This window comes from Oryzias latipes, chromosome 14 (genome assembly GCF_053564925.1).
Source record: "Oryzias latipes strain Hd-rR chromosome 14, Olatipes_Hd-rR_3.1".
Classification (NCBI taxonomy): domain Eukaryota; kingdom Metazoa; phylum Chordata; class Actinopteri; order Beloniformes; family Adrianichthyidae; genus Oryzias; species Oryzias latipes.
Window position 1 is genome coordinate 22782864 of NC_136250.1, and position 25853 is coordinate 22808716.

At 41.8% G+C, this 25853-nt stretch overlaps 2 protein-coding genes across 31 annotated transcripts in view; both read right to left on the bottom strand.

Annotated features, from left to right (window-relative positions):
• The window catches only part of zswim7 (zinc finger, SWIM-type containing 7), a 16679-nt gene extending 6453 nt beyond the window's left edge, over positions 1–10226 (bottom strand). Inside the window, exons 1-3 of the mRNA XM_004076621.5 lie at positions 10073–10226; positions 9292–9313; positions 8078–8180 (exon numbers count right to left, since the gene is read on the bottom strand). Coding sequence (XP_004076669.1) covers positions 8078–8180; positions 9292–9313; positions 10073–10148 — 201 coding nt within the window. The 5' untranslated portion in view covers positions 10149–10226. The remainder of the gene's footprint in view (positions 1–8077; positions 8181–9291; positions 9314–10072) is intronic.
• A 946-nt stretch (positions 10227–11172) lies between these two features.
• ncor1 (nuclear receptor corepressor 1) overlaps positions 11173–25853 on the bottom strand; it is a 73130-nt gene continuing 58449 nt past the window's right edge. For 14 of the 30 annotated variants that reach the window (XM_078930408.1, XM_078930410.1, XM_078930419.1 and 11 more), the window contains 15 exons: positions 25549–25776; positions 25122–25322; positions 24562–24711; positions 23667–23831; positions 23452–23587; positions 21185–21663; positions 18791–18907; positions 18005–18138; positions 16143–16357; positions 15914–16057; positions 14176–14318; positions 13967–14020; positions 13685–13879; positions 13424–13594; positions 11173–13333 (listed from right to left, as the gene is read on the bottom strand). In XM_078930408.1, coding sequence (XP_078786534.1) covers positions 13140–13333; positions 13424–13594; positions 13685–13879; positions 13967–14020; positions 14176–14318; positions 15914–16057; positions 16143–16357; positions 18005–18138; positions 18791–18907; positions 21185–21663; positions 23452–23587; positions 23667–23831; positions 24562–24711; positions 25122–25322; positions 25549–25776 — 2726 coding nt within the window. In that variant the 3' untranslated portion in view covers positions 11173–13139. The remainder of the gene's footprint in view (positions 13334–13423; positions 13595–13684; positions 13880–13966; positions 14021–14175; positions 14319–15913; positions 16058–16142; positions 16358–18004; positions 18139–18790; positions 18908–21184; positions 21664–23451; positions 23588–23666; positions 23832–24561; positions 24712–25121; positions 25323–25548; positions 25777–25853) is intronic. The other 16 variants (XM_078930418.1, XM_078930406.1, XM_078930404.1 and 13 more) reach the window with 8 other exon arrangements.

The following is a 25853-nucleotide window of genomic DNA, read 5'->3' on the forward strand; positions in this document are numbered from 1 at the left end:
CTTGAAGTTCAAACCTTTTACAAAAATTAAAAGTCCAGGATTACAGAATGAAAACAAGGATCTGATCGCACTCAAAGATATCCAGCCAATCATAATATAGAACAGGGTGCGTAGCTTTTTGTCAGATCGGGGCATAGACTACAGAAGGGTGAATAAAATTTTACTTCCTATGTGGGTCTCCATCGCGGGTGTCAGATTGAGAAAAAAAAATCATGCGTCTCTGATATTGTTCAGGGGGCCGGACCAAACATGGAGCGGGCCGATCAGGCCCGAGGGCCGTAGGTCGCCCAATCCTGCTACAGAGGTTGTGTGTGTATAACTATGGGCTTTTTATTTATTTATTTAGTTGAAACAGAAATGTTTCAAGGCTTAGGCACAGGTGGTACATATTTGTTATAAGATTAATAAAGATGAGTCAACAGAAACTGACCTTGTTAAGCTCTAAACCACCTAGTGGTTACATCCTGAACTCCAGTTACTTTCATGTTAATCCACGGGAGGTGATGGATTTAATTCTATTTATTTAGACAAAGTAATTTTACATCATATCGTTATTTCTTAAATTACACATTTCTATTTTATTTTTTAATGACCACACATTTCTGAAAGAGTTCTAAATTAAACATATAAAAACATTAAGACAGAGCACTAAGGGCAAACTTTTTCCTGAAATGTAGGAAACCTCATAGCATTGTAATTAAAATGATCATTCATTGTGATTTAAACATTTGGTCATTGTTCAGCAGCATTGAAACTGATCTTTGAATCAACACAGCAACACACTGGTAACTAGCTGGGAGACTTCCGCCAAAGCTCTGGGATATTTCCTCAAGATGTTTTTTGGTTCTGGCAGCCCTCACTGGACTTATTTTAGCTCTGTTCTTGAAACACTTAGACCTGAGGATGATGCCGTCCCTGGAGTTTAGTGTGTTGATTATCTTTGCTCATGTTCCCTACGGTCTTGCAGAGGGAATCAAACTATCTGCGGTGATGGCGATGTGTCACTACATCACAACCTTTGCCCAGTCATTCAGATCCTCATGCAGCAAACACTAATTACATTATTTTGCCTTCATGAATGAGATGTGCATTTACCTTTTGGTCTCTGAGTTTTGAGTTTCCCACCTAACTTTGAAATATTTCAAACAGGTGCTGCCAAAACACCTTAAAGTACCGTAACTGAAGAAATGAGTGCAAATTAACACTTCGCCGCAGCCCCACAGCTATTAAAAGCAAAACGGCTCAACATCTCAAAATGACACAAAAGCGCCGAGCTGCAGCCTGAAAGAACAAATCCTTTTCCAGTTTCAGACCGTTTTAGGAACCAAGAGCTCTTGACCCAAGAACCAGAAAATAAAATTAAACTACATTACACCAAGGAGCTGGTACATTTACTCCTTAAGAGTCAAAACTAAAAACATTGACACAATTTTTGTCTTGAGGGAGTAAGACTGAATTAGGAAAAGCCAAAACATATTGCTACTAACAGTAAATTAGGTATATTGGGTTTTGACTTATTCTCCTATTTGGTCTGAATTTTAATGAAATATGTAAAAGTTTTCTTTGATATTATTAAGAATGAATGAGAAGAAACACCATTTTCATTAGTTTGATATTTTTACACCCAAAATTAAGACAATGATCAATATTTCAGAGGCGTGCCTAAACACCAGAGCCTGTAACGAAACAAGCTTTTATTTTGTAATTATTTATGTAACTTTCAATCCTTCAATGTTCAAAGGATCAGACTCATGTTTTCCTTCAAAGGGTTTCTTACTATAAGATAATTATGAAACTGCCTTTACTGAGCTTCTTGGTCATTTAGAGATGTGGATGCAGTTTTCTAAACATCCTAGAAGAGACGTCTGATGGCCTGATCCCATGAACCCTGATGTTCAGGATATTTGCATCACTGACGCTGTCTGCAGCTGACAGACAGTGATTTAAGCCTCCACCTCCTTCTCATGGTGACGGCTCCCCATTAACTGATGCCTCCCAGAGCTGGCTCCATCATTCTGCAGGGCTACGGTAAATTACCTCTCCATCTGACCTACCAGACAATAAACACCTCATTTGTTGTTCGCTGTAAATAAGGTCCAAATGAGACAATTATATCAGATCAGCACAGATTGATAAAGAGAAACGTTGAACATGAGGACAGAAGGGGCAGCACAGTGGTGACCAAGTTGAACCAGTCTGAGCTCAACTTTTTAGAAGCCAGCTCCATTAAAAACCCACTCACACTCGGGTCCTTTTTGTTTCTTTCGGGCTCACAGAAAATGCCCCTTTGCTGCTGCTCTTACCGTAAAACCCAAGAAGACATGAAAGGACTTTTTCCAGAAACATCTTTCTCCTGTAACCATGACAGATGAACTTCTGGCTCTGAGCTTATCAAGTCCAGTTCTCCTGGGAATTCTGCTTTATAATGAATCAGAGTCGCTGGAGCTGGGACAGTTTTCTGCTCGCCGCCTCCACGCCACGGAGGCCATGAATCCCTGCTCAGCTCCGGGAACTCAAAGAGACACCAAAAAGCTGCACGTCTGCATCTGCAGTCATGACGCGCACGACCTGAGGGGCCGATTTCAGAATAAAAAAACCTTTGTGTTACATAGACTTTGCTTGAATCTAAATCAGCAGAGGCAACATGCTTTAAAAATGAACAATAAATGGTTTCTCTGTGACATCATACTGTTTTTAGGATCTGTTAAGCTACATTCACATTGACCACTTCCAATGAAAAGTCGACATAAATGTGCGTTTCGGGCTTCCACATTCAAAACTCCTGCGTTCACATGTGGCTACACAATTTCTACGACCATTTTCTTTGAAAAGGAGCATACAAAATGTGCGACCATCTCTATCATTCCAAAAGGTAATTAAAAGAATTACCCAGACAGGTGATGCTCCTACTCCATGTGTTTAATTTGATTTTATTTATTTAGGACTCTGAGACAGATTCTTCTGCTCCCTAAAAGTGCATCACTCCTTATGTAAAGGTCAGAGACTGTTTATAATGAGGTAAAGTAGAAACTCACAGCAGCCAAATGCCAAGTTCTCATGAGTTATTCAAAACCATGATAACATGAGTAACACAACTTTCTGTAATGAGAAAAACGTGGACAGAAATGACTAATTAGCTGAATGCTGAGCTCATGTAAATCACTGCTTTTTTCTTCTTCCCATGTATACGGATATTTCAGCTCTTGACTCATTTCATTATTTAAAAATATGAGCAAAAGCTCCTGAAAATGCCACATCCCACTTTATTACCAGGAGCTCTTTGCAAGTCTGTGAGATCACATCCTGCCTGAAGTCAGTCTACTTTCAGCTAAAAACTTCTCCTGGAGACCAAATCTAAAAGATCACAGCTGTCACGAAACAGGCATATCTCTGAGAATCTCTTCGTCTGAAGATGCATCATTTTGAACTATTCTACAGCCCCTGTAAGCTGAAACTCTGCTTTCTTAATTTACACTCAGGAATTTAGAATGAAATTCAGACATTTAGGACTTAGTGTTAAAGCATTGTTGTCATTTTTATGCTGAAGCAAATTGAAAAGAATAGATCTTCATGGGAATGGACAAACCTTCCCATCTATCCTTAAACAACCTTGCAATAACCTTACAATAAAGTGGAGGAAATGAATGATTTTCACAAGTTTGTCCACTTAGAAAGAAATTCACAGTCTAGGGAGTAATTCAGTGTAGAACTGCCACTGCGGCGACCTTAAGGGACATTAAGAAAGTGGAAAGTACTATTGCTGTCTGTGTGGTAAGTCTATTGTGAAGCATTTGTAAGGCTGATGGAAGTTGTATGCACTTGTGACATTTGGGTGATGCTGTATACGGTGCCCTTACACCACATTCAGGCCATTAACAAGGTGCACATATAGCGGTAGTCTCCTTACTGACTGCACACATATGCTGCACATACAAGGTGTGCCTATTAGGATGACCAAATAAGCTACACTCTGATTTCTAGTTTGTCTTCATTTCCAACAGTCATGCAAGGAACACACATTCATCACTTGAACAGCCCTAATAGGTGCCTTCTGCAGTCCACTGTTTTTTTTTTGTTTTTTTCTTGGGGGGGGGGGGGTTGTTAGAAAAAAAAAAAGGAAAATCAGTACAGCACGGCTTCATCTCACCCACTTCGCCCCTACTTCCCCTTGTGTCGATCGCAGAAAAAAATGTGCATGAACATTTTCATTCTGTGTTCACTGAATGGTCTATGACCCTAAAATGTCGTGAGGCTCACCTGCATGTCCCGTACAATTTGGACATTTTTCACCTGCAGACAGCCCCATATCCACCTGTAAGTGCACTTATGACTAAGGTGTAAGGCTAAGACGTTCATGACTTCAGCATAAGAATTGACTGAACAGAAGAAGAAAAAAAAGAATTCCGGAGGTGAGTAAAAAGAGAATGCAGGATCGTCTCTGTTTTGTCAGAAAACATCTTGGTGATCTCAAACACTTTTGAACTGACAAGACTGAAGGTGAGCTCCTTGGAAGGTCTCTTTTCAGATAATATGAAAGTAAATAGATGAAAGCAACATTTGACGGGATGAAACTCATGCCAACAGTCACACATGACGGTGGTACTGAGGGAGATTCTGTGGGTGCTCAGCTCCTCTAGGACCTGAAAGACTTCCTGATCGGTTTCTGACTTTAAGCTGAAGCACACATAGGTTCTGCAGCCGGACAGTGATCCAAAACTCAGCAGGTCCACCTCTGAAAGACCTACGATGAACAAAATGAAGACCTGGGAGGAGCCCGGATGGTCAAAGTCCTGACCTCAAAAGGTGAGACCAAAAGGCATGTGACCATGTGGTTCAATTACCTCCATTCTGTAAAAAATGTGCTGCAACAGACTCATACCCATGTTTAGTTTGTAGTTTTCCCTCCGGTGAATGGCTTTGAAGGCACTGGAGAAATCAAAGACCAGGATCCACACAGGCCTTGAAGCTGTCTTCTTTCACATGTCCACAATAAAACATCCTTCTGTCACACTCCAGACTTCTCATCTAAAGTCTACAAAGACTATGAGCAAAAAAAACAACCCATTTGGATCCCGCTGTATCAACACAGGCCGAGTGGAAAAAGCCTGAGCGTTGTGTAAATCCTCCCAGCGTGCAGGTGAACAGCCTTGAAGTGAATGAGGTGAAACAATTCCAGCTCAAAGGCTGAGGGGAAAGTGGCTCCTGTTTAGTTTCATTGTCATTCAGAAAAATATTTTTAAAGGAGACTTAAGGAGTTTACAGGAAATTTGGGGCACAGCGACCACGGCCTTCTTTCTCCACCACAAACAAAGCTACGCCTGCTGAGAATAAAGTCTAATTCTAAGGGCAGCATTACTGCACAGTCAGGGTAGATGATTGCTTTGTCTTTTCTTACAAAGGACAAAGCAATCATCAAACAAAGCAATACTGAAGCCTCACTGTAGAAGCTTCAGTATATGCAGTAGTGGAGAGTGGACAAACCTGTGAAGCGACACTTTATAAGACACAGTCTGTCACCCAGAACCTGTGAAGAGGTACCGTCTCAGCTACATGCACCATATATGAGTTGACCCATTCGGGTGCTGTGAGAGGAGGGTCGTAGAAGGGAGTTGCCGCATCTCAAGACACGTTCACAACACCCTCCTGCAACCCACGTTCAAATGACCACTTTCAAAGAAAAGTGTATATAAATGCGTAAAGTTGCGTTTTTGGCTTCTGCCTTCAAAACTCTTGCGTTCACACGTCCCTATGCACATTTCTACAGCTGTTTTCATGCTCTGCATACAAAACACTCATCCATTTAATGCATGTGGAAAGTTAAACCAGGTTGTACTTAAACCAATCAGGGACTTGGATTTGGTAGTGACGTATGGATGGCGTCCCTTAGAACTCACAGAAGTGCAAAGCGTTTGAACAATGAGATCCCCCCTGAAATGTTTTCTACGTGGCACGGTGGAGGAGGAGCCATCATGGTCTAGGGTGCTTTTTCCTTCAGTGAAACAATGGAGCTTCAGGTTGTGCGAGGGCGTCAAGATGCTGCAGGGGGCATTTCTCATCTGTGATGACGACTGGGTTTTTCAACAGTCCGCAACTCTCGCCTAACAAAGGTGTCATGTCTCATCAGTCTTATTATGTTATATATAGTTATGTCCTGAGTTGGTCAATGTCTGTCATCTGTGTTGTCTCGTGTTGCAATTCTTGTTTTATTTTGAAAAACTAACTTTCCTCTAATTTCAGGCCTTGTTACTTCCTGCCCTTGTGTGTTTCCTTACAGGTGTGACTGTCTAATCCTCCCTATTTGTTTCCACCTGTGATTCCCTCCCTCATGTCTTAAATAGTCTGAGTCTCCATTTGTCCCGTACCAATGTGTTTGGTCTTATCCTGTGCCACAGCAAAAGCCATTATCTAAGATTAAAAGCTCTAAACTCTGCATCTGAGTCCAGCCCTGAGTTCTGTCCTGACAAAGGACTTTACCAGGAGGACAACCGCCCTCTATTGGACCATCCTGCATGTTCTCCTGATTCTAATCTAACTGAGAACATTTGGGTATGGATGGTAAGAGAAGTTTACAAAAATGGATATCAGATCCAGACAGTGGTTACAAGGCCTGCATAATTAATCCCAAATATATTGTTACCGCGATTTCAAGCTGTGCAATATCCATATCGCAAAAGTCAGCGAAAATCGCAATAAATGGGAAACCTTCAATGTGCTAAAACAATCTTATGGCAACCTAAACTATTTAATGAATTGAATAAATCCCTTTATGCATTTGACCAATCAGATGGAGCTCTTATGTTAGATGTTGCCCTCCTAATTAGACGAGGGTAATCTGGACAATACTTTAAGGTATTTTGACCCTTATTTAAATTAAAATTTTGCAGTGAAATGGAAAAGTTTTTGCTGGTTGTTCATTTATCGCAAGTTATATATATCATCATCGGAACATTGATCACTAATATCGCATATCGCAAGTTTTCCTCATTTCGTGCAGCCCTAGTGGCTACCTTTCATGAAGTCATCTTCACCACTTGGCACAACTTTCCCAAAAGCCTTTTAGAAGCACATGCATCAAGCATGCCAAAACAACCTTTTGAGGTGTTCAACAAGAAGGGTGGAGCTACTCATTTCTGAGTGTTTTGTTTGGACCCTTTAATTTTTGGTTTGAGGACGTAATAAGGCTTTTTAGTGCTATGGTCCTAAACTTTTGATCAGCTGATGAACAGTTAAACTGTTGTCTGCTCCAAATGTTTGGCCTTTTGTTCCCATTTCTTCTTCTTCTTTGTGTGTTTTGAAGCTCAGCTTAGAACCCTGTAAAAATCTACCCATGAAAAATGAAAATTCATGCATTTTTTTAACTGGTCTTAAGATTTTGATCAGGAGTGTATAAACAGATAGGCACACAGATGCAGGCACTTGTGACCTCTGAACAAAGATGCAGCCTGTATCTGAACCACAGAACGCTGGACTGAATTTATACCAAACTTTTTTTTGGTCACATTGATAAATGAAAGTTTTTGTACTAAGAAGGTTAAAGATCCTAAAAGATGTCAGTTGTGTGGCTGACTGCCCTCATTTTTTCTTTCTTAACCCTTGTGCTATCTTAGATGACCCCACCCTTACATTGACGTGTTCTCCCTACCATGACAAAGGTGGATGAAGGTGGAAAGATTTCATGTAATCCATGGACACCAGTGAAGATCACAAATCATTGAAGAAAAAAGGTTCAGAGCACTGTCTAGTGAGTCTAGATGACCCAACTCCCAACGTTAAAGTGCCTAGGATAGCACAAGTGTTACGAAACTCAATGAAAGAACTACACCGATCCCCATAGCAACCAATGTTGTTTGTGCCAAATGTTAGAAAGTTTCACCAAAACACTGACAGAGAAAAAGGTTTTTTTTAATCACCTGTGTCTAAGATGACAAAAAAAATAACAACAATCTGCATAATCCATTCATTTTGCGCTGCTTTCATGCACATAATAATGCAGCTCATGCATGGTTGCTGTAAACAGACTGTAGTGAAAAGTGTTAATCCATCCACTTTGTAAGTCATTAGCACAGCGCAGACACACCTGGAAAGCCTTGCGACCACTCGGGGAAGATAGACAGGTGACGGAACGGTGGTCAACGAGGTCCAAGGCCGGTAACGCGCAGGAGCCGAAGACAAACTTCAACCTGGAGGATGAGTGGGAGGAAGCGTGAGAACCAACGCAGGAAGCTGGCGTGCACTGAAATAAAATCATATTCAGTAGTTTAAAATGAGTTTCAAACTCTGAGTGGTGGTACCACTGCAGCTTCAGAGCCTGATTCAGTTTGGATATTCAAGTTTAACAAAAAAAAAAAAATCTTTAAGCAATTGTTATCAGAGTATGTATCAGAGTATCGTGTAAAATTTGTTGATGTGCACCATTTGTTGCAAAATAATTTACAGTAAATGGCCTTTTCCCTGCACTGCTGTGATGATGCAAAACTTGTCAGGAGGGGAATTCTTGTATTATGATTCACTTTTACATCTTCAAGCATCCCTGCTGAGTGTTCTGTGTACATAACTGAATTATGATTTAAGAAACAGATCTCTGCGGTCCAGTTAATCAAAGCAGTGCAGAATTGGTTTCACTTAGATGCATTTCTTTATAATCAGATGAATTTGTAAGAAGAATTCTTGAAAAATAGGTTGTTGAGAACCCTAGTGTGATAAAACCTTAACCAGAAACTTCCTGATCAACAAACAGGATGTGATTGTGCTGACATAGACGGGGCACAACCTTTCCACACTAACCCAGACCGGTGAGTCTTAAGAAAAGGCATCATGGTTCTGTCTGACAACTCTTTCATTAGGGTGGAATTAGATGATAAAAAACCAGCCATCTGTGGTTTCTACACTTTCTAATGACCATGCAATGGTCAGACCTCTTTGCATTAGACATACCACAATGGATGACTAGTTTTATTGATACATTTAGAGTGCAATAAAAAGACAAGTGAAGGCGACCAGACAGGCTTACACACAACAGACATGGCGCCAGATAAAAAATAAAGCAGCAACACATCGAAGGCCTTCTTCTGCGGCGTTGTTCTCACATTGGAGGAAATTTTAAATAGAAACTGCTTTTTTAATCACACTAAATGATAACAATGACATGAATGGAAACTGAAATTTCAGACGGCTGTAAAAAAAAAACAAAAATAAAAACCATGAGCCATTAAAGGATAAGCACAGACTGAGAAAACAGGAGCAGAGATCTGATGAACAGACGTGAATGAATACGGAGAAAAAACCACTTACGCAATCAACAGGTCATCAGGAACTGCCGAGATAAAAGGATAACATTTTAAATGGAAATGATAACACTCAGAAAGCATCTGTCTTAGACTACTATGAAAACGTATGCCAAAATGCTACACGCAGCGTTTACCAAGGTTTAAGAAAAAAAGCTCAAATTTAATTGTCTGACATATTGATTTAGTTATTAGTCTTAAAATGGCCTTCAGCTGTTCGTTAGAATTATTAAAAGTTATCATTAGAAGAAAAACACAAACCATAATAAGCTTTTAGACATGATACAAGTTAAAAATGAATTATTCTGTTTATTTTGAAAAAATAAGACTTCTGTAGGTGTAAAAGATAGTTAAAAAATAAATAAAATGTAAGAATGCATTTCTTTTAAATAACATTTAGCACAAATTATATTCATATTTTGCATTATCAACTCTTAATAGGAAGCCTTGAGTTCTGTAAACACTCATTTACTGATTCCTGGAGTCTTTCCCGGTCTTTTACGTTGATGAAAGATCCAACAGCGCCCCCTAGCGTCCCAAAAGCAACATAGCTACACTGCTACAGCTACATACAAGAACTACATGATTTTGACTTTAAAAAATTCTTTGACGCTTATGCCCGAAGGTACTCCTACAAAAATAGTTTTAGTTGATAAAGTAAATCCACTTGGGTTTTTGTCTCTTCAGTAAATCAACGTTAAATTTATCTTTTTGAAACTACAGGGGTTCGCTTTACCCACAATGCATTTAGCAAACACAGAGTCAGTCAGCTGGATTTCTTTTCTTACTTCGAGATGTTTCGTGATATGTTTGCTGGATATCTCGAAAAAGTTGTTCGGCCACAGCGGGTAAAAACGATCGCATTTTGACTCACGGTGACGAAAGCTCCTCCAGAAGCCAATGAACGGCGACTAAAGCATTACAACTTCCGGTAAATCACCGCCGCCTTTCAAAATAAAACCTTATTTGCTTCCGCTTTACAAGTTTCCAAGAAGTCTGTGAAACAATGCGTTTGGTTAGTTGCTGTGCAGTTTGTGGTCGCTGTTTTAGCAAAGTGTTGAGGATTTTTCAGTTTTTTAATTTAACCTTTACTCAACCAGAAAAGCTATTAAGAATATGCTCTTATTCACAATAACGACCTTATTTACATAACGCCCACAACTAATTTGTGGTCACATAATACTCAAAAAATACTAATGTGCACAAAATACAAACAAATCATTAATATGTGCACACACAATCCTTAATTGTGCTTACAAAATGTTACTTTGAGCGCACAAAATGCACATTCATGGTAACAAATGATTAACTTCAAGGTACAATTTATTAGTTTTTAACATGTTGATGTAGCATTATTCTGATGAAGTAGAACATTTATGAAGAAAATTATGCTCAAAATTGCATTTCTACGTATTTTTTATTCAAATTATTGTGAATCAGGAGCACACGAAAAAATGTGCCATTTGCAAAAGATCGTATTTGTGACGAAATAAATGCAGGGCGGCCCACAGGCTCTCTGCTCTGCTCCATCCTGATGCATCCACTTGCAGACAAACAGATCCATGAACGTCTTTGTTTTCCTTGTCTGAGCTGGAATCTGGATCAGAACTGTACAGCTGGATAGCTCCAATACTGCTCACGTTTTTTTTTACACCGGTAATGTTAGGATGGGGGTGTGAGGGGCTGTAAGCTAGCAGAAGAGCGTGTGAAAAGATGGATGATGGGAAGTAGGGCAGGCCAACAGTCTTGGAGGTGTATTTCTAATGAACTTTTGCCGCTGAAATTATGCCCTAGAAAACGAAACAGGCTATTTGATTTGGGATATAAACAGCATAATTATAATTGATGGAACAAAAACCTGACAATAACATTGCACAACAGTCATGTATTTCTGTGGTAGAGAACTGATCCACTTTATTTGATTGGTCTGAACTCTTGAAATAGCCTACTAACAGACATTGTGCGATACAAACATTGCGTTTTAACATCATAGGATACTTGGGGATTCAAGTCTCATTTTCAAAAAGACAAAAGGTCACAACTGTGTCTGACAGAAAGCTGAAAAGATGCATCAAATTTTTCTTTTTATGTCCGGCTTCACGTGGGATCTTAAGATTCAAGTTTGTAAACCCCCCCACACACACACACACACTGCTCTGTAAACACAACATCCCATCTAAACAGGATGAATAATGATGACAGAAAAGAAATTTGAGCATGTGCTACAAGGTGTTTTTTTTTTGTTTTTTAAAGTTTGTCATAATTAAACTGTGTCAAGTTTAGAGCACTAAACAGAATGAAAACCATAATGATGCATTTTCCCCACAGAAGTTCAAAATAACTGGAAAGCAACGACTACTGCCTGTTATGATGCTGACCTAATAGAAGTCATATTCAAAGCTTTATGTCCTTTAATTAAAACAATGAAAACAGAGATTAAGTGGTCATGGCTTTGAATCACCATGACAGCAAATTCCTAAATATTTAACGGTACCATGCACATAAAACTGTAACTTTGATGCAGGTGGAACACCCAAATATTCTGTACGAGCTGTTAAGAGAAGACAGGAAGCTAAACTATCCAGATTTCTGCAAGTGATGGGAAAAGTTTAAGCACATCTTAGCATAGTAGTGGGCTGGAAGCAGAATAAGTTACACAGCAGGTAGTATGCCTTTTGTTGTCAAAAAACACAATGCAAAGAAAGTGCAACAATGGTGCAGATAATTCTTTAGGTTTGGTTAGTTTTTGTCTTTTTGCATTATGAAAAGACTCTTTACAGAGTTAAGATGTTTGTCAGGACAGTATCAAAGGAAAAAAGAAAAACAAGAAAAGGGACCAGAGAGACAAATAAAAACATCAAACACCAATGTATATCTCTGAGAAAAATTAGTTAAAGCTGCCTTCTTTCTCAAGTTACAAGGCGTGGAAAAAGCACCCCCCTGCAAAAGAAAAACTTCCTGACATACTTGTGTTTTGAAAATGCAAAAACTCTGGACAGCTTTTAAAAGTGACCTCGTAGAGGCGAGACGAGTATCAACGGAGCAAAAAAAAAAAAAGGAGGGGGGGGGGGCAAAAGCACATTGGCTCATTTTCATTTTCCTGTCAGGGTACAGGAGTAGTCATGAAGATAACATCTCTTGCAAGCTTACCTCTGACTTTCTCAACTTCCTGCTTTGACACCAGTGTTTGAAACTTTTCTAACAACATTTCTCTGCTGTGCCAAGGTGAGACCTTGGTACAGCAAGGTGATACCGCTGCCGCTCCCTTATCCAGGCTGTGGTGGTTGTCTGGTGGACGCCACTCACGGTCAAGTATTCGTTTGCAGGTCCAGTCTCTGTTAGCTTCCCAATGACAATTTCTGAGGATTCTGTGAGGGGGGGCAACTGCATTGTTGAAGATTTAACCCTTGCTCTTCCCATTTAAAGTGGATCAATTTAAAGCGACATTAAAACAAGAATCAAGTTAAGAAAAAACACTGCAAAAGGTTACTCTATTTACATAAGATGATTTTCTCAAAGACAAAGTATATCTTTACAGAAATCGGACAAAATTCAGAAATAGCTTCTTATGTCTTTTTCTTTGTACATTTGAAGTTCTTTTCAACCATAACCCATGTCATCAACTCGGTTGACGTTTGTCTCTCCGACAGGCTGGAGGAGTTTCGGCGAGTCTCGCCTTTTACGTGCTGCTGCAGGTAGCCAACGGCCAGGGGGCGCCATAGCACCAAAAATGAAAAAAGGGCACCACCCCATCTACATATAAAACTTGCAAAGGAACAAGGTTGGTTCTGGGAGTGGTGGGGCATGAACGGACGAGCCTCCTGGTTTGGATCTTGGAGCTGCGGCGGGCTGCGCTCAGTCGTCGCTGTCAGACAGGGTCTCATATTGCTCTGACAGCAGAGACTGCCACACCCGCTGCTGGCTGCCAGCAGGAGGCGGCTGTTGCTGCTGTTGCTGCTGACTCTGGATTAAGGGTGAGGCCATGGAGGTGGGTGGCGTGTTGCTCAGCATGCGCATGGTCAGTGGATTGCACGGGAACTGCATTGGACCTTGGAGCAGAAGCGCACATAACAGTGACAATCGTGTATAAGAAGCACATACTGGTGGTTATTATGGGTAAAGGAAAAAAAGCAGCTCACCTGTGGATGATGGTCGGTCATCCCAGCTCCACTGGGGTTGGGTTGGTCTGTGATAATCACCTTCAGAGTGGACAGACGACACTGAGGAGGGACGCTCCCCTCCAGTATAGGTCTGACTCAGGTTAGGCGACTTGGATTTTCGGCTGTTTGCTTTGCTCTGCTTCTGCTTCCCTGCAAGTTCAAACCGACAAGAAGTGTTCGTAAATTCAGCAGGAATCCCCTCTGGGCGTGTACGCTTGCTGGCTAGGTGCTTCAGTATACCCATACTGGGGGATGGACTGGCCTCCTGGCGGGCATCGGCAGCAGACGTGTTGCTCAGGCCCCCTGGCCCCCCTCCTCCCTGGTGCTCGTCCTGCCTTTCCTCCAAGTTGCCCATTAAAGCCTTGCGGATGATGTCCTCTAGACCCAAGTTACTGGCCGGGTCACTGAAGGACTGACTTCTTGGGTTTATGTTGCCTATAAACGACAAAAAAGGAGCATTTATAATGTGAAAGAGGAAACCAGCTAAACAGAGGCTTGTGCTGGGTTGGCTTTCATACTCACTGGAACTGGTAACAGCAGGCAAGTTGAAAATTTCTGTGCCTGGTTGTGTATTTCCTGCAATGCAACAATCTAATGTTGTAAAAACCCAAAAACAACATCGGACACAAAATAACGCTCAGAAGAACACTTTGACATGCTTATTAACAAGTATAAAGAATTAGTGAGAGTTAATTGGGAAACAGACTAAAACGAAGAAAAGACCCACTTACCAACATCAGAATCACCAACACCAGAGGTGTTCAACTTACGGAAGATTTCCTGCTTCTTGGATTTAACCATTGGCGATGTATTCTCTAGTTTGGTGAAGAAGGAAGGCAGGTAGCTGACACTCCCTGGAGACCGGGAGTCACTCCTGAAAACAATCAAAGGGCAGAGTAAAGGCCTGTTCACACCGGGACGAATTTCGCCGGCGATTTTCGCCGACGTTTAACGCCTCGTGACTAAACAAAGGGCACCAATGAGAGTGTGCACACCGAGGCGAAAAAACGCCACGCGCCAAAGCGTCAAAAAAAAAAAAAACGCCTCGGGTTCGTTTTTTTTTTTCGACGCATCGCGTCGAAATCTATTCGACCAATGAGAATGGCGCTTTTGCACACGTGTCTGGAGCTTCTGAAGTTACAGTAAAACACAACTTGGGGGCGCTCAAACACAAAACTGCCTTGCTGAGCACACATACCATCGAAGAAGTTAGACGCCAAGTAGCGTCTACACTGCCGCGAAGAAATAATGACGGACATTCTTAAATATCCCCGAACCAAGCACCAGTTGGAGCTACTGGTGCTTGAAATATTCATGTTTTCTTTGTATGATTTTGACAAGCGCGTAAATACTTGCTCTCTTCTTCTGAGTGAAAAGCGACTTTAAGAATCGTAAAGTTGCGCAGCGCCACCTTGTGTACAGGAGTATTTCTGTTTACATTAAGCGCCATCTAATGTCAGGGAATGAAATTGCATGTTTGCTCGGCTCATCGTCAGCGAAAATCGCCTGGGTGTGAACACAAAAAACGTGGCGAAAAACGCTGGCGAATAACGCCTGGCGAATATTCGTCCCGGTGTGTACGGGCCTTTAGAGGGGGTAAAACCTTAGGCCCTAATCCCTAGTAGGGACACTGACTACATATGACTGCAAATGGACTGAGTGGCCCCTCCTTAACAGGAAGTGCCAGCTGGCCCCAAGATGTCAAAATCCTATGGACTTCTATAGAGAAGTAAACAACTCATTCGATTTCTCAGAATAACCATTCTTGCTCTGATGGCTTTTTTTAAAGCATGTTCTCGATCATTCTCATTTTTTCAAATGTTTTCCAGCTATAAACTGGCCAATCAGATTCCTCAATAAAAGTATGTCCAAAGTTCAAAACATTTGATTGACAGATTTTGCTTTCAAGTGGAACTTCCAACAAGCTCACTCGACTGTTGAGAGTGGTTACCATTGAAATGAGCGATCACTGCTTAGTGACCTCCAACATGGCAGCATCCGAACCGCCAAAATTGGCGACTAAATTGATTTCATTTGATTGGAGCTGGAAGTTAGCTATTTTCTGTGACGTCTAACTCACTTGGTCCAGTATGGATAACATACTTCCATATCCACTCTGCATTAGGTAACGTCTGATCAGAGGAACTTGTTTCAGACCAAGCAGAGTCACATCCAATTCCAAAGAACAACAACCAACTTTGTACAAAAATATCATATTACCAATGGGTGAATGGATGTTTACAAACTGTGTTAACAAGACAAATGTACTTCAGCAAAATGAATTTGCAAAAATTCAAAACTGTTATTGTAATTCAAGAGGCAGCAGCTTGAGTCAACTCACAAATGTGTTATTCTCATGATGTTTAAGTTTTCTATCGGGCTGGATCTAAATGCAGTGGAAAAGTCTTTTGTTTTTTTGAAACAACAGCATCACAGTGTAAAAAGGGGGTCACTGAGCAGATCCTGGACCTGATCTCAGAGTTGTCAGCCTCTCGCCTTTGTGCTGAGGGTCCTCCTCCCTCCAGTTTGTCCATGCCTTGATATCCCTGCGGGGGAGAAATGGGTTCGTAGCTCTCCATCTGCCTGCCTCCTCTCTCTGGAGATTTCCCAGGCCTGAAAAAACAGACCAGAGGAAAAACATGTCGGTGGATTACAGGCTATAAATCGCGACTTAGTAATTATGAGTGACTTTATGTACCTCGCTCTGGGCTTGTCGGGGGGATTCTCTGGAGAAACCCTGCTTGCCGGCCTTTGGTGGAGTGAAGCAGCGACCTGATTCTCAGGACTGTACCGACTAGGCCCCTTGACCCGACCCGACGATGACACAGGTGGAACTGAACTCTGGAATGTGGCAGAGGCTGAAGAAGAGACTGGCGGGTCCTGGTTTCTGGCAAAGTCTTGGGTGATTATGTGCTGCGTTACAGGAAATAACAAAAACCCGGTCAATTAGACATAAATCCATATATTCACTGCTTTAAAGGGAACAACAGAGGTTACTTTTACAGCTGATCGAACTGTCATGTCAAAATGTTTATCTGCATCTCAAATAAAGCTGTAAAATGACCTACAGATGGCTGAAACTGGAAGCAGAGGCTTATCTTTAGAGGCAACAAAACTGCAACAGCTTTTGCATAAAATTAAAAACAAAATCTTTTCTTATTTATCGTGACTGTAAAAGACACGAAAGATGATGTGGTCACATGACCCAGTGGTTTGAATTAAGCCCGTCTGGCTGTTGCCATTTTGGCAGGACTTCTCTGACTCTGGCTTTTCTGAAAACAGGCCACTTGCCAGGAAATATAAGCTTGACGTTTTCTTGGAACATGTTCAATGAGACTGCTGTGCGGCTGAAGATGTGACCATCTCTGGCCGATAAAAGAAATGTTCTCTGGTTTTTGCAAAAAAAAAAAAAAGAAAAAACAAGCAGTCCTCCTGATATTGTGTGAATATAGATTTTTTTTAACCCATTGTATTTGTGTTTTATAATTGGACTCTTTTACTTTGTAGTGAATGAAGTTCTACTTGAATAAAGAGGCAAGCTTACATAGCAGATGTTGCCAGTGAAACCTCAATAAACGCTCTTTGAAGCATCGTAGGTCTTCGATCATTTGTGCGATTAATAGGAATCAGCTGATTCTCGCGTGGAGAAAAGCAGCTTTTCAAACATTTCCAACACATTATGAGAGGCAGATTTTCTTTGCTTCTGTTGGATTTATGTTAAGTGCATCAATGGTTAAAAAGTTACAGTTGTTGAAAGAATGTCAACACTAGAGCTCTGGTTATGTTTTCAAACCTAAACTCCCAACTTTATGATATCAAACTTTTATTAGGAAATTTTCCTCTTTCTATACTTTCCAGTAAAGTTATCAAATTTTGTTTGTGTAATAAGTCAGAATGAAGTTTCTGGAAAACGATCCCCACATACAGTTCTAACTGGATTATGCTTTAAGAGTCCCTCAGACCATTTCCAACCAGCTTGGATCTTGATGTGGATTTTTGATAATCCAGTTTTTATTATGTTACATTTGTATAAACTCAAGACTGGTTAGATGAATCACCCCTGTGATAGTTTATTATTTCCCCAGCATGCTTTGCTCAAGGGGGCTTTGTTTTCTTAAAGAAAGAAAAACTGTTCCTTGGCTGCAGAGAGACTCACAGCCTTTGACCTAGTTTCTGTGTGGGAGCTCCCTGCTGGGAGAGCATCCCCTCCTCCCTGTGCCGTTCCCTTCACCCTGTGGTTCCTCGCTAAGCTCACAAGGTTTAGGCCTCTTCCTTTTTAGCGAGCTGTTCAAGTCAAGCTGTTATGATGCAGGGGGCTTTAAGACATCGTAAATCACAACAGCATTTTCAACTTGCTATCAATAACAACTATACATTATAATACACACGTCTGTGACGGGGACTGAGAACTACAAAGACATGGCAGAAAAGTAAAAAAAAGAATATGCAAAAAAAAAAAAGAACGTTCTAAAAATATCAGCTGCCCCCACAGACCTCAGGAAATCTCAGTGCGTTTCCTTTGATTTTGAAATAAAAATATGTTCACACAATAATACTTACTGAAATATGGTCAGCCAAGGTCATGACTCTGTGAGTTTTAGGGACCTGGGTGTAGCTATCTGCCTGGGAGGAGGGAGGCTGAGGGGGCTCTCCTGAAGGCCGGTATCGGCTCATCTCATACGGCCGCATGCTGACTGGAAGGTGGACAACAGACCAAAAGGATAACGTTTAAATAATAAAAACAAACATAGAATCATATGCTGGAAATATTTTGTAGTAACAAGAATAAAGTTAGTGGCAAAAGTAATTATAAAGTGGCTTATTATTTTTCCACAAACACACTCTTAGTGAACAAAGTTTATTAGTTTCATCTTAGCCTGAAAACTGCCCACCTTTGCAGAAATGTGCAGATTATATTATAATATATAAAACGTATTCAAACTAACAATCAAAATGTTAGCTATTATACAAGTGGAGCAAAAATAGAAGCTTATCTTTAATAGGCACATTTACATGGGGGTGTCCCTTTTAAGCCATTGAGAAAAAGAATGGAAACATTAGCACCTATGCTAAGCTACGATGGAAAAGTCTGTTAGGAGGCTATGAAGTTTCTCCTTAGTTCATTTCAGGTAACAAGTATGACTCCTAATGTAGTCTAGTGACCAGACTGCTGTGGTGGAATGTTGTCTGACAGTCTCAGCTGTCAGAGGGGTCTGGCCATCTAAATGATGCCAACGACAACATATCGATATATTTAGTCTGCTGAACACACCCCACTACTGACTGGACAAAAGCAGCTTTATAATATATCTATAAAGGGAAATGTGGAGTTTCCTGTACTCATACCTGCTGCTTGCTGTTGCCCATCTTCTGGTTTGTCCTGCTGGGATTGGACCGGAGAACTTGGAGGGCTTATCACCTCAATGGCTCCTCCAGTTGAGTTGTCATATCGAGTAGATGATACTGAAAGAAACGTTTACACAGTAGTTTAGTTTTCTTAAAGACCCACTCCAATGAAATGTAATTTTTGGTGTTTCTGATTTTTTCTGATGATAGAGGATATACATAAAGAAAATTAAGCTTAAAATTCAATTTCTGAGTATTTCTTTATTCAAGTCATTGTGAATCAGGAATAGACAAAACCACAAGCTCCCTGCTCGGCTCCATTCTGAGGCATCCACTTGTAGACACATAGATCCATAAACATCTTCATTTTGCATATCTGAGCTGTCATCTTGAGCTAAACTGTACGGCTGGACAGCTCCAATAGTGCTCTCCATTATTGTTGCAGTGCTAATGGTAGGTTGTGGGTGTGAGTGGCTGTAAGCTAGCAGGAGAGCACGTAAACAGATGGGTGACCGAAAGGGGAGCAGGGTTGCTCTACACCAGGGGTCGGGAACCTTTTTGGCCAAGAGAGCCATAAATGCCACATATTTTGAAATGTAATTTCGAAAGAGCCATACAATAATGTAGTGTCCCTTCCCCACACTGAGGCACGGAGACTTAACCTCTTTTAAAGTTCTTTATTCCGATTACTGCAGACCGCAACAAACGCCCTTCAATTAATTCAGCAACTCCTGAATCTCTCCCGCCGACACGAGAGCGCTTCTCCCAACTTTATATTCCCCTGCTCCCGCTGCAGCCCTCCCATTTCCCTTATTCGGCCCATAGCTGAACCCCATTGGTCCAAACTACCTAACAACAGGCTGAGCGACAGAACTGAGGGCCAATCAGATCTCTGCTTGACGCGTTCAATGAACTCCAGAACTTTTAACGCGGCCCAACAGCCATCCAACTCAGTCCGCGACAATTTGTTTAAAACTAAATATACAAATGAATGTGTGCATTTGATTTAATTTCAACATTTTTAAAGTACAATAAGTCTGTGGATTCTTTTTAATAACATTGTTATTCTGTTGCTAATAAATGATGAGTATTTCTCGTGGTAGTTTTGCTGATGGTCTAGTCTGGTTGATACGTGGTGAGTTTCTGCTTCGTTCAGGCGTTGAGACTTTAAACGTCATCGTAGGTCTGAATGTTCTGTAGATGTGACAAAGACTGCTCACATGCAGACGGGGAGCCAAACACACACTCACACGCCACAGTGAGTGACGGGAAGCGGGTTTTACGTTTTTACAATCCCTGCGCGATTCACCTGCTGCCTGTCCCCACAACACCTCACCCCCACCCTCTGCTTTCTCCCTCACACATCCCGTCCCCGCATCTGCGCGCTCTTTCTCAGAGACGGGAGCGCGCAGTTTTAGCCACGGCAATTCACAGGTTTTCAGCTGGTACAAACTCTGTGAAATAATAGATAATAGTAACTGATAGCGCTGGCGCAGATTTCTCTCTCTAAGCACTGCTACTACTGCGCGCCTCTGACATCGCATCGTCTGCGAGCCACATGTGACCATCAAAAGAGCCATATATGGCTCGCGAGCCATAGGTTCCCGACCCCTGCTCTACACCAACAGTCTCGCCCACAGAGGTGAATTTCTAAAAAATATCAAGAAAAAATCCTAAATGTCCTAGAAAACAACCAAAGTTTTTTTTTTCCTGTTAAAACAGCATGATCAAAAGATCGGAGTGGGACTTTAAATCATGAAGGTGTGGTCACGATATGAAAAGTTCAACCATTTTGCTCATATTCGTGCCGGTGCGAAGCAAAAGTTTGAATAAAACTGCGTTCCCACCGAATGCTATTTGCGCGTCAAAGGCGTCCAGTTTCAATGTTGAGTCAATGTACAGATGCAATCAGAGGTCGTACAGCACGATGTGATAGTCTGGCCCAGCACAGTGGTCTGGAAGCAGTGCGTTGTGGGTGTTGTGGTGCATTTTGGGTATCGCAGCGAGAGTTCAAAAATTTGAATTTTGGCAAAGCAAAAACGTCAGGTCAACCAACAAGGGACCTGTGACGTGTTTATGTGATCAGTGGATGAAGTCCAAAACCAACATGAAGGAGAATCTGATCATTGTCCTGCTAAACTGCATAATATTTTCTTTTTTGCATTGAGACAATAATAAAAATGTTCCTTCAATTTTATTCTTATACTAACTCTTTCCGTCCTCGGACTAATGCAGGACAGCAAGTCATTAAACCGATCACAGAGAGACAGAAGTACCACTGGAAGCAGCCGTCATTCAGAAGCAGCTGAAGGCGTTCTACGTAAATTTGCTGTGCCAATTACACTCTGTGTGAATGCAGCACAAGATTGTATGCCATAAACTGAAGATACTCACAGCTGCTGGAGGAATCCGAGCTCTGCGAGCCTCGTTCACGGGAGTCTTTGTCTGAAGCTATTTGGCGTGTGATGATGACATCGATGAAGCTAGCAGCCGTAATGGTCGTCTTTCCGTGTGTTCGGAGCTCCTCTTCGATGCGGGACTTGGTCTGAGGAACCTTATCCTTAGCCCCATTACCGGGGCCCTCAGAGTAAGCTGGATGGGGTTTGCCACCTGGCAAAGACATGGCACTATATGGCGAGTGCAGAGATCGCCTTTCTGCCTCCTGCTGCTGTTGTTCTAAGCGGCTGGGTGCCCGCCTGCCAGCAACAGATGTCCCCATTTCCTCGTCTGGTTCTTGCCTGCTCTCCTTCACCTTGGAAACGTCCATCTGAGGGGCAGAAGCGGCTGCGTCCACCAAGGCAGCCAGAGCGTCTGCTGCGGTACTGAAGCGGGAGCTGCTTTGGGATGCTGATGTTGTTGCAGGTGGATGAGCCCTAAACAGAAATAAGATGAAGGCATCAAAAGGCTGTTTGTACATTTGCTTTATTTTTCAAATGAAAAGACTTTTGACAAAGAATTGTCTCACAACTCCTTTTATTTCAAAATCTAAATGAGCACAAAAACATATAAATAAATCAGAGCATCTTTCCTCCTATGTATTGTTAAAGACAGGAAAAATGACATGTTATTTGTGATCCGTGCTTCTGTTATTCAGGCTTTTTGTGGTTTGATTGAAATAATACAGTAAAAAAGCCATGTAAGAAACCTTTTTATGAAACTTGTGAAACAATTTGATTTTAAAGAAAGCATTGAACGGGTAAAATCTGTCTTCCGAAGCTACCCCTAGTGCCATGGAGGAAATGAAATGACAATTAAAAGACAGGCCGCTTGTTTATGCGGCCATACTGGAGAAAAAAAAAAGGCCAGCTGCACTGAATCGCCATAAAGTCTAAAAATAATGATGATCTAACCATATTTACATGGATTAGCCACATGAAGGATAAAGCAAGGAGTCGTTACATCAATTGAATAGAGTCAGTGACCCATGTTTACTGCCAAAATCAAAATATATGTAAGGCTTAAACAGTCACGATACAAAAAAGGATCTGAAAGATAACTAAGATTTGGTAGACAGTTGAGATTTTGACAAGTTATGTTAAAGGTTATGATTAGTAAATCTAGTCCAAAACATGATATGAAAATGTCAAGTTACCCAACAACACATGGTCTAAATGTGTGTTAAGTTCACTTTCATGCTGTAAAGATTGAAAAATAGCCAAACAAAATCAGCTGATGAGCTGACCTACTTAGCGCTGATAAAGTGTTTGCTACAGAGCTGCGTGTAATGAGCATGTGAACAGTCTTTGGAATTAACTGCTCCAATTCAGTTATTCCTCAAGCCATGATCAGCTGATGCAGCAGGTTTTCAGTAAAACTAAAGTCAGTTCCTTTTTGTTAGTATTCAGCGGCACAACATGACTCAGGTCAATAGAAATGAATTTAACACTGTGTAATGTCTCTATTTAATATGGCAGTATGCCAGGAAAAATTGCATTCATTTGCCTTCAGTTTTGCCCTTTCAGATAAAAGGGATGGGATCAAAATTTAATTACAGTGTTCCCCCGCTTATTGGCGTTTCAATATTCGCGGTTTCACGTTTTTTTTTTTTTATTGCTGTCTCGCGATTCCTCCAGTTTATCTCACAAGCTCAGACAACTCAAGACGCATGTATGAGACTTTTGCGCTCGAGAAAGGTGCTGCACGAATTTCTGAGGAAGGCGGGCGGAGATGAAGAGCACAATGGCCTGTCGGCTTCCTTGTCGGCTGATAAAGAATATTTAATGGCGAGTAACAGCTGGTTGTACTGGTTTCGGAATCACTGTAACCATTGGCTGGAAACCATCCGTTTGTTTTGGGCATTGTTCATGAGCCATACAGCCAATGCTTTCATGTAGCAATGAGACTAATAGCTTAATGGTAGCTTCTCCCACATACATCTGAAGGATCTAGTTAAACACATTTTTGGACAAGCACCAAGCATCGAATCTGATGTGTGTCAAAAAAGAGGCAGAGGACGATGCATGAATGGCGTTCGGTGTGAATGCAGTATTACGGCGGGCTTGGTGGATTTGTTCAGAAGTGTTGCACTTTCCCCCCAAAATGCGACTTGTACCTCAGAGCGACTTCTATATGGCTTTTTCTTCTTTATCATGCATTTTTTGGCTTCTGCGACTTAATACTCCGGAAAATACGTTAGGTTAGTTGTTGAGTTTTTGGCTTACATTAAAGAGGTGATGACACTCTTTCCCTGGAAGATACTTGGTCTCTGTTGCACCACCACATCTTGTGTCCTGAGTGAGGGAGATGGGGAGTGTAGGTAACCTCGACTTCCTGGTCGAACTGGATGCTCTTGTCCACCTTGGAGGAGCACGAAATAAGAGCAAACCTTGTAACTAGCGTATATTAAAATGATATTAATGGTGGGAAAAGCACATACTTCCACGCATATATTCACTAGTTCGCTCCCTTTCTCTTTCTCGCTCTCTTAAGTCTCGTTCCCGCTCCCTCTCGCGGTGCTCCCGCTGCTCTTTCTCCCTCTCCTTCTCCTGCAGCTCCCTCTCACGTTCTCTCTCGGCACTGGAGGCCAGATGGGCTGGATGACCTGAGAAGGGAAAAACAAGACATTATGAAACAACACATGAAAAAAACTTAAAACTCCAAAAGTCTCCACTGGGTTGCTCTGTCATCTGAATTCAGTTTGTTGTCAAGCTCTCAATCTCTGCGTCTCAGGCTTCAGTGTTGAAAATTCTTGCATTCGTGTGTCGCCATGTTTTAAGTCAGTTTTCAGGCTCTACGTACAAAACGTGTGGCCATTGAACGTGCTTAAAAAAAAAGTCAAAGCAGTTGAACGTTGACCAAACAGAGACTCGGATTTGGTAGTGATGTATGGTAACGTCCTTTTCCAAACACAGAAGTGTCACCTTTTTAAAAATTTATCACGGAGGAAAAATTAATAATTGCAATTTGCGCTCGGCTGGAATGAAATGACACCAAGTCTTTGATATATCGGAACAGATCTGTGAAAGAGCTGTGAAATGACATTTTCACCACTTTGACATTTCACACCAAGCCTCTTCCAACTGTGAGTACATGCACTACTATCAGATAGCGACAGTCCATTGTGAACACTGTATGCTAAAAGCATGTTTGAGAATTCCTGTTTAGGCCAATGTTGAACGTGTGACACGTGCCCGGTGTGTACGTAGAATAACACCTAACTGAATGCATTGATCTGACACTTTAAGCTACCAGAGGCTTTCACTCTTACCAATGCGTTAGGGAACATGGAGTTCATGGGAGCACAGGATGTAGGGAAGGGGCAGGGGTCTCACCTGGTGATATGGAAGTTGGGTTGAAAGCCCTAGGAGGGAAAGGAGGCTGAGCTCCAGTGAGGTAGGCGGTGCGTTCCAAATTGGGAGCACCTGTTCCCCCAGGATGAGGCAACAGGATAGTTGGAGGCATCTGGGCTAGATCAATATTCCCTTTTACAGACAGAAGCAAAGGGCCAGCTGTGAGTAACAAGTACCAATCCATCAATTCTTTTAATGTATGAACACCATGTGAACTTAAGATGTAACCCATCCCCTTCGTCTGTTCGTGTAAATACATATTGATCAGTATGCAAAAGGGCTGCAAACGGCGTGGAATAGTGGTCAACTTGGGAGAGGCAACCACTTTGCAAATGGAGATTTCGACCCAATCGATGAACTGAGTCAAAGACCGATCACTTGCAGCCCCAATCTCAATAGCAAATCAATCTTCTAAATTTATGACGGTCATTTGCTTCTGGGCGTCTGGAAAAGGTAGCCACTACTTCACAAGCACACAGTCTGCATACTACAACGCTTTCCCCTGCCTGTTGAGGCAGATGTCAATATGATAAGGGCCGTACCTCGAGCGTTAGCTGGGTAAGGGACAGAAACAGCCTGTTCCCTTGGCGACAATCCTCTTGCCATGTCTGGCCGGGGGATGACTTGCATCTGCTGGGACGTGATATAATCGCTGAGGATGGTCTGACGCGTGTTTTCCATGGCGTACAACTGGTAGGTGTTATGGTATCCTGTTGGGGACGGCTGCCTGGGGAACATGAATGCTGTGGTACAAGATAAAAAACAAACAAAGGGAAAGCAATGAAATATATGAGCAGAAGGGTCAGAGAAACTGATCACTGCTGACGTCAAAAGCTGAAAAATGCATGATCTGCAATGCCCATGAATTACAGGAGCCAGTCTGCTTTCGTCAGCTTGCTCATAATAAGGTTAATTGCTTTTTTATTCTTTTTAATTGTCAATAAGGAAGGGAAGAGATGAACTCTGTACCAGGGTCTAGTCCTCTGTGAAAGGCCAAGCTTGGGTCGAGGTGTGGAAGCAAGTGGGCCCTGTAAACTTCTCCTGGAACAACAGGCCGGTGGTGGGGGTCGAAGGGACTATGAGAGGCAACAGGATCTCCACCTGACCCCGGGGACTTGGCCGGGACACTGTCCCTTTGTGTTGGGGTCATGGCACTCTTTCTGTCATGTGCGGCGGATTTGGCAGAGCTCATGCCACCTTCAGAAAGAGGGACACAAATAGCTTAGAAGATCGGCTGATCTAAGAATTTCTAATGTACTTGCAGTTATTTTTTG